Source organism: Helianthus annuus, chromosome 6 (genome assembly GCF_002127325.2).
Source record: "Helianthus annuus cultivar XRQ/B chromosome 6, HanXRQr2.0-SUNRISE, whole genome shotgun sequence".
Classification (NCBI taxonomy): domain Eukaryota; kingdom Viridiplantae; phylum Streptophyta; class Magnoliopsida; order Asterales; family Asteraceae; genus Helianthus; species Helianthus annuus.
The window spans coordinates 72,458,207-72,477,810 of NC_035438.2; the positions used below are offsets into that span (position 1 = coordinate 72,458,207).

The 19,604-nt window shown below is 37.3% G+C and overlaps 1 protein-coding gene and 1 pseudogene across 1 annotated transcript; both read right to left on the minus strand.

Moving 5' to 3' along the window:
- Positions 1–1,138: 1,138 nt before the first annotated feature.
- On the minus strand, positions 1,139–3,886 carry LOC110876565 (annotated as a pseudogene).
- A 159-nt stretch (positions 3,887–4,045) lies between these two features.
- LOC110879149 lies at positions 4,046–9,509 on the minus strand. The gene is made up of 6 exons (XM_035974182.1): positions 9,324–9,509; positions 8,968–9,048; positions 8,732–8,845; positions 4,946–5,013; positions 4,589–4,639; positions 4,046–4,115 (listed from the first exon to the last, which is right to left on the minus strand). Exons 2-6 carry the CDS (start codon positions 9,010–9,012, stop codon positions 4,046–4,048), a joined length of 348 nt encoding a protein of 115 aa, XP_035830075.1. The 5' UTR covers positions 9,013–9,048; positions 9,324–9,509.
- Between the last annotated feature and the right edge of the window lie 10,095 nt (positions 9,510–19,604).

The window sequence follows — 19,604 nt, forward strand, 5'->3', positions numbered from 1 at the left end:
TGTGTCATCTTCTTATCATGGAACAACAGAGAGACACAGTAGAGAGAATCAGGAGAGAAAAAACTAAATAGAGCCGCCGATTCTCTGACGATTGGCCGAGCTCCGGAAAGTAAGGAATCTCATGGTGGTGCTGATGTTCGCAGACGTGACGGCTAGGGTTCCGGTGACCCTAGATGGTGCGGTGGCGTACACACGATGGCAAGAGGCTGTAGGCGCCGGCTGTTGATTACCTTCTCCAGTTTTCAGGTTTTCAACACATTTTGAATGAGCATGAAACTTGTAATATTTTGTGTATACAGATGAACGCTTGTTCTAAGAAGAAGAAGAAAAGAAAAGAGGGGGCGTCTATAGTAAAAGGCAACCGTGGACTATTGCGGACGATGAACTTCTTACTAGGGGTTTTTTACATGTATCAAACAACAGCGTTGTCGGGAACGGCCCGAAGAGCTTGGATTTTTGGAAGAGGGTGTTGAAATACAACACGGAGGGAGATGGTTCTGGGGCTGAGAGAACGGCTGACAACTTGAGGTCACATTGGCATATAATGAAAGTTAACGTGACTTCATTCAACATCATTATGTTACGGTTGAGAGCAGAAAAGGAAAGCGATTTGTCTGATGACACTAGTACAAAAGTGACCAATAGACGCGGTTAAATTAGTCTTTAGTCGCGATTTTGAACCGCGTCTTAAAACGTCGTGTCTTAAAATGTGTTAATTATTAGACGGGGTTTGTTGAACCCCGTCTTAAAATACACCCACCGTGACTTAAAAGTTGTTAATACTTTTAGAAAATGTTTTTAGTCAGGGTTTAAAACCGCGACTTAAAATTACATTATAATTCTAAAAAAAAAATTAGTCGTTGTTATATAAACCGCGACTTATAAGAAATTATGTAAAAAAAAAGTAACCACAGTCAAATTTCAAACAAATAATTTGCAGGTCCAAATTCCAAACATATAAACAAATAATATGCACTAAAAAATAATACGCAATCCAAATTCCAAACAATCAACCTATATATATATATATATATATATTCAAGATAGCCAAATCCGAATATGCTCAAATCGACCTAATACACATTCAACCCGAAAGTCTACAATACTAATGGGTAAAATAATAATTCATTACTAAATATATTCAAAACCATATTAACCGGTAAAAAGCCCCCGCACTTGAAAACGGGGTTACAAGTAAAATATACTAATAATTCACAATCACTTGAAAGTTAAGTCAAAAGTGCTAATCTAGAAGACGATGCTAACCGATCGATCCTCCTCTAAATCGATCTAGAAGACGATGTGAATCGATCCTTGTCCTCCACTAACAATCCCAACCTCACAGCTACCATTAATCCCCACCACCATTTAAGTCATATTTTGCCCTTGTACCAATCCTTTGTAAGTTAACCTAACATATGCAAAAGTAACCACATTAGAACATATTCACTTTGACTTATTAGCAACTGAACTTTAATAATCAGCCTTAAAAAATAGAAGGAACCTGCAAATAAGGCTCATGCACTTTGATAGGTAAAGATACCATGGTTATATAGTAACTGGTTGTCGTGCAATAGCAAATCCTACCGCATGACAATCACGGCTCTATCAACAACACATGGTAAACCAACCTCTTAAAAATACAACACCATAGCCCTCACAAAGCCATGCTGCATTTTAAGTCATATAATATACAACTGAAACAACAGCTGATATAGTGGCAGGAGATTAAAAAAAAGATGCAATAAGAGCCTTGTACAACTAGCTTTAAAAGGATGTACAATTTAGCTACAGTAGCCGTAAGACACAAAGGAAAGCTTTAAAAGATACCATGTGCATACAGTAACCGGTAGTAAACTGCGCATGACCATCACAGATCTATCAACAACACATGGTAATCCTATTTATTAAAAAAGTGCAACATCATAGACATAACAAAATACTCGCATAATGTTAACTTAAAATTTAACAGCAATGAAACAGGGATGACATTACCTTCCGATGACACAACCATAAACCATCCTGAATAACAGCCACATAGACAAGTACATTCAGATAGAACGCTTGTAATGGTCTAAAATTCTGTCACAACTAAAGAAAAATAACAATACATCATACATCGGACCCAAATTCTTTTAAAATTTCAAAAAGTATTTTATAAATAAATAGAAATATCTTCGTAACATAATGAAATGTAAAAAGCACGTGTATAACTTAAGAGAGAAAAGCTTACCTCTGCTGTTACACTTTCAGCTTTGAACAAAATTTCAAATAATCCATAAGAAACAGACTCCGGTAAATTATTATTCATCTCAAATTACACATTAGTCAGAGACCATAATGAAATTAGAACCAAATTAAAATCGAATACCTACTGACAAATTGAAACCAAATATAGATAATAAACTAAAACCCTAGGAAGAAGAGAATGAAGTTTAAGAGTAATTACGTCGATTTTGGTCCAATCAACGGCTCTTCACTTTCAACCGCTTCGGGTTTAGCTTAGTGGTTTAGTTTTCCGCTTCACCGATAGAAGTCGACCTTCGCGCACTCGACGTTGCCATACACAGGCGGTGGTGGTGGTTGGTTATTTGTTCATGACGGGAATCCATGTAATGAAGGAGGGAAGAGAAATTGTGTTGTCAAAATCCAAAATACATCAACGCATAACAGATTAACAGGCAACACGTAAACGCTAAATAAATAAAAGTTATTTATTTATACCTGTAAAATCTTTCAATAAAACAAAGTTAAGCCACCTGTAAAAGAATTCTGGCAACGTCGATTGGCTGACCAGAAGCAGAGGAGAAAGGAGGTTAGGGCTTGGCAATAACGTAATGTGTAGAAGTGAGATGTTGATTTGGGGGAGATGAGATTAGTTGTGTTTGGGATTGGAGGGAAAACAAATAATTTTGTAATTTTGGGAAGAATATTAAGAGGGAATATAGAAATTTTGTGAGATATCATTACTAGATTTTAGTTTGAGTAAATTGTTATTTTAGTCCCTAAGGTTTGTTCAAATTTGTCATTTTAGTCCAAATAGTTTTTTTTTTCTCCTCTGGCTCCCTGACTTTTTCCTTTTGTTGCCGTTTTGATCACATTGCCTAACTCCATCCAAAAACCTTATTTTTAGCCAGGGGTATTTTGGGGATTTTCAATTTAAATCTTTCAAATTGTCATTTTGATCCATTCTTGAGGAATCTTCCCACACAGGCACCGGTTATGAAAATACGAAGTGTTTTCAAACATCAGCAGGTCATCGCCTTGAGGAATCTTCCTACACAACCTATTGTAACTCACTTTCAAGTACTGTAAACTTAATATGGTCAATGTTTCCGGCAGACTACCAAAACCCTTATTATGATTCAAATCTAAAGACGTCAAGCTTGCAAGAGACACGACATCCGGGAGATCAAACTGAAAGTTGTTCGTCAAAAAATTAGCTATTTGGATAGTCTTATTTGTCCCAAAAAAACATGCTGAAATCACCTGTCAGTTGGTTTCTTGAAAAATCGATCACCGTGAATTTTATGTACCCTAAAGATTTGGGTATATCTCCGGTTAGCCGGTTATGTGAAAGATAAAGATCCGGGTCGTTTTCGATGAATGCCCCGAATGATTCAGGGATGGTTCCAATGAGCTTATTTCTGTCTAGGTGTAGAGCACCAAGTTTTGTTAACTTTGCAAGTTCGAGCGTGATAGAGCCGGTGAGATTATTAAATGATAAATCAAGAAAGTTTAAGTTTGTGAGTTGGCTGAGGAACAAAGGGACTAGACCAGATAAGTTAGTCCACCTTAGTTTGAGCATGGTGTGGTGGGTTAGTTTAGTAATTGATGGGATTTGTCCGGTGAGGTTGGTGATGTCACACCCCAACCGATGGTGGAATCATCGGGGCGCGACACTGAGCGAAACAGATTGTCCAAGAGAATCCATAACACTATTAGTGACAATATATTTAACGTTCATGTCCCATACCATAAACATATAAAGCTTAAATAGTTATTACAGACATAGTTATCAAAGACAAATAATTGTTCCAACAACTCAGATTTTATTGAATGACGTTTCTAGACTCCCTAGCTTGATTTCCAGCAAACATAGCAAGCAAAGCATCCTAAACACGTGTCACATACGTTAAAATAAGGTCAATACACAGAGTGTAAAGGTGGTACACAAGTTTAATAGCATATAGTAGCGAAAGCGATTTATGCATAACCAGCATGTAACACGTAGAAATGTGAAGCAAGTAAGCTATCGACAATGAAATATGCACAGACGTGACTGCGAGTTGTAGAATAGGCAACAAATTATCACCACTATGACCATGTGAAGTAAAACCCTTAACAACCCATGTCCACGACAGGTGCTGTGTCCAAACTATAGTACCATCGTTGCTATGGTGTCAGGCAACAATCACTGTGTAAACATAACATACAAGCATTCATCGAATAACAAGTATAACATGCGAGAGCGGTTAGCGTATAAAAAGTGTTTGCATTTTGTGTCGATGTGATTTGATATAAGTAACCTATGTAACACCCAAAAGTGCGTAAAGCAAAAAGGGATCGAGTATACTCACTGAGCGTGTTTAGTAAATAAACACAATCTTGGATTGAAGGGAGCGCTTGAGAGATTAGCCTGATCAGAGAACGATAGTGTAAGCGTTGAACAGTGTGTAACAGTGCGTTGAATGTGATGAACGATCGGATGACTGTCCGGACGGATGGTCATCCGGATGGATGACCATTCGGTCGGTTGGTCATTCGATTGAGGAAGCCTGTTGTGAAATATTTGAACTTTTGAAGTTTTCGTTGTAGTATAAATAAAGTCATTCGATCGGATGGTCATCCGGACGGATGGCCGTTCGATCGGATGGCTATTCGATTGAAACTGATATTCTTTGAAGTTTTGCGAGATAGTTTAAGTGTTGAGATCACAAGTCACCTGGTCGAATAGTCGTTCGATCGGATGGTCGTCCGATCAGACAGCAACTCGATCGAGCAACCTTCTATCTGAAAACTTTGCAAAATTAGTTAAGTTGAAAAGTCTTGCGGTTTAACTGAGACAGTGTGTCGACGCGTCAAACAACGGAACCCGAACCAAGTTCAGCTTTGTCGATCGGATGGGAATCACCCCGTTCGATCAGACTTAACTGTTCAAGGTGAAGCTTCATGTTCAACCGGTAGATCAGTTTGAATATTTATTACAACGCACATATAATGGTTTTAACTCATCTTCAAGTAATTTCCTTGATTTTTCTTGCCCATTATCACCAATATTAGTATCTAAATCATTATACATTTCACTGAAGTTGCCATTGCCTTCATTTAAAGTGTCATTTTCGTGATCAGTATCTTGTTCGTTGTTATATGTTTGATCATTGTCTTCATTGAACGATGACGTGCCACGATTTGAAAGTTCCCCATGCTTTGACCGACAAGTATATCCTGGCACAAAACCATCTCTCAACAAATGAAACTTTATGTCTTTAATATCATGTTTCTGGAAATTTTGACACGGTGTACAAGAACAAAAAATGAGCTGATCTTCGGCATTCACCCGAACCCATTGAGCTTCGGCGGCCTTAAGAAAACTTTGAACACCCATTATATATTTTACACTAACAGGACTTTGTTTGTACATCGAGTAGCCAATTTTTGTTTCAACCACTTTTAGTTTTAATTTTTTATTAAAGTAGCAGTGAAATGATTTTAGCTCGACAATTAAAATTTCAATTGGGGCTACTTTTTAAAACATGTGTCCATCCATAATATAAAAACAAACACATATATACAAATAAACAACTAATAGAAAAGTGTTAAAAGTGAAAATAACAGTATAAAATTTTAGGGTATATGATCCAGGTAAATAACTATGTGGTTTTGGGTAATCGGGTAGAGTATCACCTAATCCTATACCCGTAAATGTTTTTAAAACTAATGCCATACTCGATTTCATACCTGTCCCGGATGTTTCGGGTAAACCCACCGAGCTCGGGTATTTTTCTCATCCTTAACTTCAACACACTTTGTTCATATATATAAAACAAAGTTTGATGTTAAAGCATAGTTAAATGCAAAAAAAAAAAAGTTAGATTATAGCAATTAGAAGCAAGTAAAAACATATGACTATGATTCTACAATTAAATAGGACACTAATAGCATTACAAAATTACTAACCTTGTAACTCTTGAAGGTTATCAATGGTGGGTTAAAAGAATGTAAAATTTTGATGGAGATGATTGTTAAAACTAAGGTCATTTACACAAGTGAACCAAAAACGCACAACTCCAATTAATACTCTTGCTTACAGCTTTCGATCAAACAAAATAAACGTTATCGCACCAAAAGGAAACAAACTTTTTTTCTTATTCAAAACTGAACCTTGCATATTTATAAACCTAAGCTACTATCCTAATTAATTACAAACTTCCTGCAACTAGGAAACACTAAAATAAAAAGTGACTTACACCAATTTGGAACATGGTCTTTTTATCTCTATCCATATCATACTTAAAAAAACTCAAATAATATCTCCATCCGTATCATACTTAAAACACTTATGCTATTATTTGTCGCGGTTGACATTTTTTAAGTCAGGGGTTTTAATTATATTTTAAGTCAGAGTTTATAAACACCGTCTAAAGATATGTAAGCATATTTTAAGTCAGGGTTCGTATTAAAAGACGCGAATTTTATTAGTGTTAAAGGATATTTCGTTAGGATCCTAATGGGTTGAGATTGTGTGTGTATTTTTAGACGGGGTTATGTGCATTACCGCGTCTAAAAACAAGATTGAACCTCGTCTAATGCTTACTTGTGTACTAGTGTGATGAGTTAAAGACACAAGCTCATAAGGTGTATCATGAAGAACATAAAGCACATTTCATATGTGAACATGTGTGGAATTTAGTCAAAGACGATCCCAGCGGTTACATCTTCTATTGTTCTTAATTTGTAGGATTCATTTCACTTATTCCGTCTGAGTCTTTTCTGGTGTCTTCGGTAATCTCTGTTTGTGTCTTCATTTAACCGTCAAGATACAACCTGGTTGTGGTTGTTAATGTCTTTACATTGAACAATTGTTTTTGGTCACACATCACAATGTATGTCCGCTCGCATCGACTACACCGACTACATGTCAATTTGGTTCACCGCCGTGGCGCAACGCGCGCGGGCTAGTTTTCTAGTTATGTATAATTCTGATCAGACGGAATTTATTTTTGAAAAGTTGAGGATGTAACCTTTTTCATTTCTTTTTTGGATAGAAAAGAAACATCAATTTTATTAATAAAAAAACAAGCTGAACCTAGAAAAAAGATAACCAAAAAGAAACAACTAAAAATACAACGTAAAAACTTAGCTGAAGCTAGAAAAAAGATAACCAAAAGTAAACAACTAAAAATACAATGTAAAAACTTAGCTGAAAATTACACCAGGCATTCCAATCAAATAGTGCCCCGGCTCTTTATCCAAAAATATATGGCCACCTTAATCTCCCCAATAAACCTTTCAACATTTTGTAACATTTACTGAAAATTATCTGTGTCCCGGCTCTTTATCCAAAAATAGTGCTTCTGGGGATAACATTCCAATTAAATAGTTCCCCGACTCTTTATCCAAAAATAGTGCTTCTGGGGAATGGGGATAACCAACTATTCTCTGTCGCTCGTTTTAGAGCGGAGGTGGTGGACCAGATCTGTATGCGGGTAGTAAATGACGGCTTTATATGGAATATGTGGGTGCCAAAAAAAATCTTATATTTTATTTGGAAGTTGTCAATGGGGTGTATTGCTACAAAAAATGCTTTACTGCACCGTGGGATCTCGGTTTCGGATTTGAGATGCGGGATCTGTGGGTATGAAGAGGAGACAGAAGAACATTTGGTGGCCGAATGTGTGTTAGTAAAAGCTGTGTGGTGGCATTTTTGTGTTTGGATTAAAATTCCAATCATGACACAGGTCTCATCATTTACGGATTTAGTGGGGTATATTCAAAAGCTAAAGTGGTCTATAAAATGGAAAAAAGTGTTGGAGACTGTGGTGTATAGTGCGGTGTAGAGAATTTGGAAGGCTCGTAGCGATAGAGTCTTTGAAGGCATCCCGTTTTCAGTTCCGTGAGTGGTGGATGGGATAAAAGAAGATATGTTCCTATGGCTTAAGAAAAGAGTGGCTTTTGGTGATTTAGTTTGGGAGAGATGGTGCGACTTTAATGTTCGAGATATTATTATGTAATGTTGTTGTTTTCTTTTTTGAAACTCCCAGTTCCTTACTGGCCTCATTGTTCTATTTTATGGTCTAACAAAATAGCCGCCGTTCGAAAAAAAATTTACTGAAAATTCTCATTCCTTGGTTTCCAAATAAACCATAGTGTTGCCAATTGCCAAAATAATCACATGAATCAGTTTTTTTATAGCTAATCACGCAATCAAGCCCACCAATCCTTTTAGACCGTGGGGTATGGGCGTTGGTTGGGGACGGGGGTTGCCCTTCAACGCCAGCTTCTTCACCCCGGGTTGGCGTTGGGCATAGCGTTGCTCCTTTGGCATGGGGCAAGAACCTGACGGGGCCAAAGTGACATTTACAAATTTGCAGGGTTATTTTTGACATTATTGCAAAGTTAGGGGTAGATTGGGTCGGTGCCACCGACCTCTATCTTTAAGGTTATAATTGTAACAAAAAGAACTAAATTTGCAGTCAAGGAGTTTTTTTAAAAGCCCGCTCGTATGTACCTCTTCATCGCGTTCACCCATCAACTCGAGTGCAGCCGCGTGTCTAAGTCTTAACGCTTCCATCTCTGCCTTCATGCCAGGCAGCTGAGACACTTCTGACCGTAACTTTTCACACTGCACAAAAAATAATTACTCTACGATGAAGATTAAAATACATAACCTGTTGTTATTTTTTTTTATAATTTTTTTGGGGGTGTATAAAAATTGAGAAGATAACAATTTGATCAAAAACGTACCTCTTTAACCAACTCCTCAGCAAGAGAGTCCCGAATGGATTCCATGGATGCCTGGTATTAAATGATGAATATTTCCCCTTTCTAAAAATATTAATTACATTTATAAGAAAGTCAAGGCATGTGAAAAAAGAACACTGATTATTGAGATAAACATAAAATAACCATATTTATAGCGTATTTGGAAGTGTGTTTAAATATGAAAAAAGAACACTGATTATTGAGATAAACATAAAATAACCCATCGATATCTACCCTAACTTTAATCAACTATTTTTAACTACAGAAATTTGACATTTTAACTCAAGAAATTTGTGTAGATAATACAAAATAGAGACAATCAAACACAACAAGGATACCTGGTGGTCCGACGACGCTGAAGAGGTTGTTCGGAGAGATGATGCAGCGTCGCAGATGAGGTGGTCTGGCGTGGTGTGCGGTATTAGACAGCCTAGGGTTTGGGGGGAGGGAGTGGTGTGATTTGGGAGGGATTGAGTGAGGTATGAGCCCACCAAAGGTTTTTGATACACTTTTTAGCTGCGACAAGTTGTAATAAAACATGAACCATCAGATGATGTTTTCATGGAACGGCTGTGGATGGATTTTAAACATTGGACACGGATAAGAACCTTTAGCGCCGACTTTTCTGAAGTCGTCGCTAAAAATGTCACCACTATTGCCAATATTTCTTGTAGTGGGGGACGAGGGGCGGGGGACAGGGTGACATGGCTGGCTTTGGTTAGCTGTTTCAATTTGATTGGCTACTTTAATTAAAAAAAATCCACATGGCTGGCCACGTCAAGCTAAGCTAAGCTACGCCACACCACACCCCTCAATTTTCACCATTGGCTAGTGGATCTCACCCCCGCCACGTGTCGAGCAAAATCCTCAACCCAAACCTCCCACACCCCGCGGTCTTAACCGATCTCCCACCCCAATCGAAAGCTTGCACAAAATTTTTACCTTGTTACATACCTCTTATGCAAACTGACAAGTCTACACATAATGGGCAGCTCGTATTTGGCATGTTCACCTTCTCGTGTATAAAGCTAGACAAGTGTCTCATAAACGGAAAACTGAGAAACATGTGTATTTAGTAGCACCCTTAATATAATTTAAGGGATAAAAGGATAATCCTACCCTTCATTAAAATAAGAAATATGACAAAAAAAAGTTAGAGGTTAATAGAAAAGTTTGACTCAGTTTGCATTTTGCATAAAAATGATATCAAAATTGAAACCACGGGACTCAGATTCAAAATGTTTTATTTTTCACTAAAGTGACCTAAACTCAATAATAATTTTGACAATTTACTCTAAATAGTATAGTATTTATATTTTCAACTTATGGTTTTTTCCTTTTTAGTTGTTTTTTTATTTATAATTTAATGAAACTTTATTTTTTTTAATCTAAGTGTATTTAATAATATTTAGTTACATTCATTAATATAGAAACTAACATAAATAAATAATAATATAAAAGTTAAATAATGACTATCTAATCACTAACCAAACTCCTAACCAAGTCCCTTCCATTACATCAATTTTGGGTATTTCTAAGTGAGAAAAAATACACATATGTATCACCTACCTGACAACACTTTTTTCTTACTTAAGTCTCCAACAAAGCCCTTAGACCCCCCGTAATGGGGCGTTTTTTTTTAAAAATCAAAAATAACGCCGAAACACGCCCACATCCCATTACATAGGGGCGTTTTCGAGCGTTTATTTTTTGAAAAAAATTGGATCCGCGTTGTTTGAAACACGCTGCGAGAACTTTGACCAACCAATCACAAACTAGCAACGGCTAGTTATCAACGACTACTTTATTTATTTTTTTTTAAACCTTTTACCTATATCTATCTCTTATACTAAAGCAAAATAGTGTTGACTATTTGACTTTGAGGTGGCTATTCTCTATGGCAAGAGAATTGGGATTTTAGGCGGCATTTTCATCTTCTCTCTAATTTCCTTCAATTCCTTCAGTTCTCTGCGTGGTTTCTATAGATTATACATGGAAGGTTGCAATCTTATTCAATAATTGGAAGTTTTTTTAGGAAATTATGCAACCGTCTCCAATTCTATCGCCTATATACAAATTATTGGTTTTAATCGGATGTTTCAAACGATCACCGAAGAAGCGTGCTCTGTTTTATGTTAATCATCAGACTTCGAAATACAAGGATTTGTAAGTTGGATTCCACCTCTGTATGTGAATTTTTAGTTTTTATTAGAAAACCCCAATTTTGTTGTATGATTTGTATGTTGTTGTTGATGTTAACGGATCCGCTAATTGTTTTTGATATGAGATTTTAACCAGTTGATTTTTGTAATATGTCTGTTTATTGATGTTCTTATACACCGTAATGGAATTCTATTTGTTTCTGGTTAATCTTCTTTTGTTAGTTTTCCAGTTCATTCATTCCATCATAAACCATAATCGCTTTTTTTGATTATGTATACAAATTTATTATGTTACCATGTTGTTACAGAGTTAGAAAATTTAATAAAACAGACTTTTTGTTATGCTTATTTGAATATAACATTGTTCTAATTTCAATTTTTTGTGTGTATTCTTATTTACTTTGCAGATATGGAAGTTGGGTTTCTGGTTCATATGACGGATCCGTATAAATCTGAGTTGGTTAGGAACTCTGCTTTATTTGCCAATTTTACTTTGTTAGATGTTATAAATTTTAATTTGTTCTTATGTTTATATTGTTTACCTTCTGTTACAGCTATATTGTTATTTTTGTTTCCAGGAATTGCCTAAGCGGTATAATTCATTGATAGATGTTGGTAATTATCCTGTAGGATGTGTTGATCTAATAACAGATAGTGGTTGTAAGTGGTCTGTTGTTATTGAATCGAACACAAGGGGGTTTTTTATAATTCAAGGTTGGGTGACAGTTATTGTTTTGGTCAAAAATCTGATGAGGATAATGCAACCAAACTCTTTGTTACGGGGTATGATGCTTGAAATGAGGAACAACGATAAGGATCACTTAGATGTAATTTGCACAATTGACACAAAGATTTATACGAGGAAAAAGCCCTTGATCAATGAATGATCTCCGGCATAAAAAACCTCGGGTGATGGAAACTACCGATCACCAAGTTCAAATTAACCAACAAATGTTTACAACTTCGGATAGTAACGAGCTAGGTACAAGGATCACTATGGTGTAACGTGCAAGAATCTGTGAAAATTGTTAAGTGTTTTGCTGTAAGCTCAAGAGTGCGGTTGTACGAGTGTGTGTAGCTGAAATTAGCCAAGTGTTTTTACTACTAGCTCATTACCCCTTTTAAAAATAGAAGTTAACTATGCTAACTAACTATCCGAAATTCGTGCCATGCTCCCACGTTCTCCACAACGTCCATTTCCTGTCAAACGTGTGCGAAATAGCCGTGGAATATTCCTTAGTAACGTTGCCAAGACCAGGTCCAACTTGTTACTCCTGCAAAAAATACGAAATTCAAAGAGAACAATCGTTAGTATAAGGATCCTTAGGGTGATCCATGATCCTGATCCTGAAACACTTCTGAGGATCACTATTTGTTACAGAAGTAAGGATCACTAATAGGATAACACATGAGGATCATAGGCCATATAAAAATCCTGCCCTAACAATTGCCCCCAAAATATAAGGAGTAATTTGTAAAATGAGCGAGTTATATTTTATGATCTTATCCGCAACTAACTAACAGATATATAGCCGTTGCAATCTTACTATCCGTTGCAATTCTGACGTCACAGAAGTGACAACCCTGCACGATCATGATTATAAATAGGAGATAGAGAGAGGATCAATTAGCATTTAAATTTCAGAGATACTCCCTTTATAATCTCATCCGAAGATCAAACAGGTATTCTCTCTTCATCTTCTTCCTTCTCTTACTCTGTTTTCTTTCTCTTTCCATCATCTCGCCAAAAATGTTGCTCCGGAACTCCCCCGCTAAGGATCACCAGAAGAACAGCCCACTGAAAAGCCAGGGGATCATCGAAGATTCCATAAAAGAACGCTGTTGTTTCACCGATCCGCAAATTGATAGGATCCGTTATTGCTTCCCAGCGAATGCCGTATTTAAATCCTTCGATCCCACTGCCCTGAGCGATCACGTCTCTGAATCATGGGTTGCCTTCCCCGTTACTCCGTTCACCATAGGCTATACATATCCTTTTCCAGCCTTTACCCAATCTTTCTTCTCCCTAACCGGCATTTCTTATATCCAAGCCATGCCGATGATCTGGAGGGTTTTGCATACCCTTGAAAGGATCATTGAGCAGGAGGGGATAGACCTAGGGATGTCAGAGCTGGGCGAGATGTATGATCCTACTACCTTCGGATCCCACCGATATTTGTTCAAACGTAAACCTGGTGAGGAACACCCGATCTTCAAAGCCACCAAGAACGACACTAACTGGAAATGGCGTTTCTTTTTCGTCAAAAGGGATTCTATCCCTGACGGGAAGGATCTACCCAGGAAATGGGCTACCCATGGTAGGATAGAGGATCCTGAGAAGGATCACCAGACAACTTTCTTTTCATATAAGGATCACTGACACCCTTTTGCTTTTTTGTTGTGCAGCTGTTACCGTCTCACACCTCAAACTATCTCCTGCTGCCAAAGAGAGGCTTGCCGCCTTTAAGAGACTCGATCCTGAAATAAGATCGTTCAAGACAACCACCCAGGATTCACAGGAGGTATCCTCAGGCTCTTTCACGATGTCAAGTAAGTATCTTTGTTTAAAAATTCAAATAAATAGTGAAATATAAGTAGGGTAAAGATACTTATCTTGTTTTGGTTGTGCAGGTGCTGGAAAATCCACAAAGTCTGCCTCAAAGTTCAGTGTCACTGATCTTACCACTGTCAGATCCTCCAAGAAGAAAACTCCTACCAGCCCAACCGCTTCAATCCCCAAGGCAACTGTCACGGCCCCCGACCCAGTTTGACCCGTTTCAGGAGCCGCGGGACAGAAATCCCGTGATATTTATTTATGTGATTTTAGCAGCGGAATTCTTTAACATCAGGATCGTTATAAAGCTAAAAACTTTTCCCGATTATTTTATTTCACAATTCGGGCTAAAACCCCGATAATTTACAATAATAAGATTTTTCTGATAAATCTTTATTTCAAAACATATTTCTTTATTTTATACCGAGCCACTATCTTAAGCTTGAAATGCTCCCCGGCACTTTTCCTGAATTACAGTAGATCACCTGAAACATGTTTGAAAAAGGTTTTGTCAGCGGGGAAATACTGAGTGAATCATTCAGTTTACTGAAAACGACACATTTGTTATAATTCACAGTATTAAGATCTTTTACATATGTTTCTGATATCAACCAACTACCCACAGTATTTGTCACTCGACCGGATCTGTGACAGTGGTCATATCACCATTGGCTGCCCCAATGAATGACGTATCAGTAAATTTTAGGTTCGCCCACCTAAAAGTGATAAAAACAGTAGTAATGTGCACAATACCCCACATACTGGCTGTAATTTGGTGATTACATCAACTTAATCACTGTAATTATAATTCTGAAAATAATTTGGAGTATTGTAAAACATTTGATAAAAAGAGAGAATGACTCACATTGCAGATTTAATACGGATAGAATATGATTTAGCCTGGTTAACCTAATTTTAATAATAATGCACACAAAACTGGGTTAGTGATCAATACAGCAGTCACGATAGCTCACGAAATCAAATTCTCACAATGAACGACAAAGTGCGATACTTAAACATTCATCGATTTAACGACGAACGACAAAGTATAACCCAATGTGGGCGGCACTTAAACATTCTTTGGATATATTGATCTCGGAAAATGAATCGTAATAGCGATCGAGTAATTACCCTGTTTTGCGGCAGCGATTCGAGTGCAGTGTGTGTTTATTTGTAGTAATTTGGTGCTAATTCGACGTACAGACAACAATTTTGCGTCGTTTCAACTTCTAATTTCAAGTCCCAAGGTCGGCTATTTATAGCCAGAAAATAGCCTCGCTTACGGACCGTAAGCCATAACCCTTACGGTCCGTAAGGGTTCGGTCTAATTTGTAGAGTAGCCTAGTCAGTGGTATAGGCTTGATGAATCAACTATTTCGAAATTTCTCAGTTTAGACAACGCAATTTAAAGATAATTATCAGTTAGGGTTTACCCCCCCGAGTTTTAGGGGCCCTGATCCTGATTCCGATTGTTCCGAAAATTTTAGGGTTAGTGCTGAATTACTTGGGTGTTTCAATTAGGGTTTCCTTATTGACTAATTATCATTCTAATTATAAATTTTAATGAGAGTTGTTACATCCTCCCCACCTTAAGAAAAATCTCGTCCTCGAGATTTATTGAAATAGATGAGGGTATTTTTGCTTCATTTCTGACTCCAGTTCCCAAGTATATTCTGGTCCTCTTTTTGAATTCCATTTGACTTTCACCAGTACTAGTCGCTTGTGTTTGAGAAACTTGATTTTCTTATCTTCTATTTGTAAGGGTTTCTCTATGAATTTTAGCTTTTCATTTACCTCCACTTCTTGAAGAGGTACTACCAGGGATTCATTTGATAGACATTTCTTAAGATTGGATACATGAAATACATCATGTACTCCAGCTAGTTCTTCTGGTAGTTATAAGCGATAAGCAACTGGTCCGATTCGTTGAATCACTGGGAATGGTCCAACATATCTTGGACTCAGTTTTCTTTTCTTACTGAATCATACGACTCCTTTCCAAGGAGAAACTTTTAAAAGTACTTTATCTCCTATCTGGAATTCTAGTGGCTTGCGGCGATTGTCTGCATAGCTCTTCTGGCGATCTCGAGCCGTCTTTAGTCTTTCCTTGATTTGTGTTATCTTGTCAGTGGTTTCTTGCACGATTTCTGGACCTGATAATTGACTTTCTCCTATTTCTGCCCAACATACTGGAGTTCTGCACTTGCGTCCATACAATGCTTCGAATGGAGCGGCATCAATGCTTGAGTGATAACTATTATTATAGGAGAATTCGATTAATGGTAAATGGTTATCCCAATTACCACCAAAGTCAATTACACATGCTCGGAGCATGTCTTCTAGAGTTTGGATCGTCCTTTCACTTTGTCCGTCTGTTTGTGGATGATATGCAGTACTTAAATTGAGTCGGGTTCCCATTGATTCTTGGAAACTTGTCCAGAAACGGGAAGTGAAACGACTATCTCTATCCGATACAATGGAGAGTGGAACTCCATGTAAGGATACTATTTCATCTACGTACAACTTGGCTAACCTTTCCATATTAAGGGTTTCCTTTATTGGTAGAAAATGGGCGGATTTGGTTAATCGGTCTACGATCACCCAAATGGCATCATTACCTTTTCTGGTTTTGGGTAACTTAGTAACAAAGTCCATTGTTATGAGTTCCTATTTCCATACAGGCATTTCTAACTGTTGTAGCAGACCTGAAGGTTTCTGATGTTCGGCTTTAACTTGTGAACAAGTTAGACACTTAGATACGTATTCGGCTATATCCTTCTTCATTCTTATCCACCAGAAATTCTTTCTTAAATCTTGGTACATCTTATTGTTTCCTGGATGTACAGTATACCTAGATTTATGAGCTTCGTCTAAAATCTTTGACCTTAAATTTCCCTGTTTAGGTACCCAAATTCTGCTTTTGTGGAATTTCCAAATTCCATCATTTCCTTGTTCCAATTCTTTTAGGTAACCTTTCATTTCTTCGGCATCGTCCTTGATTGCCGTTTCCTGAATTTCCTTTAATTGTTCCATTAAATCTACTTGTAGATTTATTCTAAGAGCACGGACTCGCTTTTGCTTCTCATGATACTTACGACTTAAGGCGTCTGCGACTACGTTTGCCTTTCCTTCGTGATATTGAATATCACAGTCGTAATCACTCAGGATTTCCATCCATCTTCTTTGCCTCATGTTTAACTCTTTTTGCCCAAATATATACCTTAAACTCTTATGATCTGTATAAACAGTAAACTTACTTCCATACAGATAATGTCTCTATATCTTAAGGGCAAAAACTATAGCTCCTAATTCTAAATCATGAGTCGTATAGTTTTCTTCATGCTTTTTCAATTGTCTGGAAGCATATGCAATTACCTTCTTGCGTTGCATCAATACACATCCATATCCTAATTTTGAAGCATCACAATATACCTCAAAATCTTCTGTTCCTTCTGGTAAGGCTAAGATTGGAGCATTGGTTAATTTCTGCTTTAAGATTCTGAAAGCTTCTTCTTGTTTAGGTCCCCACTCAAACTTAGTGGCTTTACAGGTTAGCTTAGTTAATGGTATAGCTATCTTGGAAAAATCCTTAATAAACCGTCTATAATATCCATCTAATCCTATAAAACTTCTAATTTCCATTGCAGTTTGCGGAACCTTCCAATTGGTAATTGCTTCTATCTTAGCAGGATCTACGTGAATACCTTCGTGATTCACCATGTGTCCTAAAAATTGCACTTCTTGTAGCCAAAATTCACACTTCGAGAATTTAGCGTACAACTTTTCTTTTCTTAACAAAGTTAAGAGTGCATGCAAGTGTTGACAATGTTTGACCTGACTTTTTGAATAAATAAGTATATCGTCTATGAAAACAATTACAAATTTATCCAAATATGGTTTACAGATCCTGTTCATCATGTCCATAAATGCTGCAGGTGCATTAGTTAATCCAAAGGGCATGACTGTAAACTCATAATGTCCATACGTAGTTCTAAAAGCAGTTTTAGGTATGTCTTCTTCTTGAACCTTTAATTGATGATATCCGAAGCGCAAATCTATCTTAGAAAAATATTTAGCGCCTTGTAATTGATCGAAAAGATCATCAATCCTAGGTAATGGGTATCGATTTTTAATTGTAACCTTATTCAACTCTCTATAATCGATACACATTCTCATCGATCCATCTTTCTTTTTCACAAACAACACTGGTGCACCCCAAGGGGATGAACTAGGTTGTATAAATCCTTTGCTTAGTAATTCATCTAATTGCTTCTTTAATTCTAGCATTTCGGTAGGAGCTAATCGATAGGGTGCCTTGGCTATCGGTGTAGTTCCTGGAATTAGATGAATCCTAAATTCTACCTCCCTATCTGGTGGTAACCTAGGTAAATCTTCCGGAAATACATCTGGGTATTCTGAGACTACAGGAATTTCCTTAAGTTCTTTTCCTTTAGTACAAATGATTACTGAAATCATATATACTATTCCTTGTTTCCGTTCATAATTAGCAACTTTCATTACTAATATGAACTTCAGCGGCTTTCGAGGTTTATCTCCAGTAATCATGATTACTTTCCCAGTAGGTGATTGAATTTCTATAGAGTTTCTATCACAAATGATGTGAGCATGGTTGGCTATTAACCAATCCATTCCTAACACAACATCAAATTCAGCTAATTTCATAGGCAATAGGTTTGCAGCAAATTTATGACCTGAGAGTTCTATTTCTACTTTTTGCAAAACCTGATTGATTTTTACTGACCTCCCATCTGCAGTTTCGACTGTAAAAATCTGCCTAACGGTAGTTAAGGGTAACTTAAGAGCTTGACAGAATGAAGTATTTATAAAACTTTGGTTTGCACCAGAGTCAAATAATACTTTTGCATAAACGTTGTGAACTAGAGACGTACCGGCGATGACATCCGGAATGAGCTCTGCTTCTTGAGTGGTTAGCTGGAATGCTCTAGCATTCTTCTTAGTAGCTCCTTCGGTCGCTTTGGGTTTGTTGTCTACTGGGTTGGCTAACTTAGGACATTCTTTTTTGAAATGTCCGGCTTCTCCACAATTGTAACAAATTATGGATTTCTTCCTGCAGTTTTCTTCACGATGTCCTATCGTTTTGCAAAAATTGCAAAGTTTGTTACATTTTCCAAAATGATTCTTTTTGCAAATTTTGCAGAATGGCAAAGTTGAGGATTGCCCTGTTCCTCTTTTCTTGAAATTCCTACTATTACCCACTCTAAATCCTTGGGTAATTTTCTGAGCTAGTTCCTTCTTCCTATCTTCATTTCTTGTATGTATCAGTTCATCAGTTAGGGTGTTAGCTAATTCTACTGCATTGTCAATAGTGCGAGGTCTCGCAGCCTTAACGATATTGCGAATTTCGCTAATTAATCCCCAAATATAGCGAGAAATGAGTACCGGTTCTGGCGAAGCCAGGTTAGGTACCACTCTAGCATATTCGAAGAATGTCGAAGTATAACCACGACAATCCACACCTAACATCCGATGAGTTAGGAACTTATTTGCCATTTGTTCCTTTTCATACTCAGGATAGAATTTTCTTTCTACGAGATTCTTAAATTCTTCCCAAGTCATAGCATAAGCCCTATCTCTTCCTTTAGCTTGTAACACAGTGTTCCACCATTCGAGTGCTCCTTCTTTAAACAGATTTGATGCGTACATGACCTGATCATCTTTGGCACACTTACTTATTGAAATTACTGCTTCGGTTTTCTCTAACCAACGCAGTGATGCAGTTGCCCCTTCATTGCCTGCAAATTCAGTGGGTTTACAAGCAAGGAATTCTTTGAAAGTGCAACCAGGTGTTGCAGCCTTCCGTTTCTTAGGGAGCGGCGTGTGCTGGGATTCATTATCATGATTAACATGATTATGACCACCGT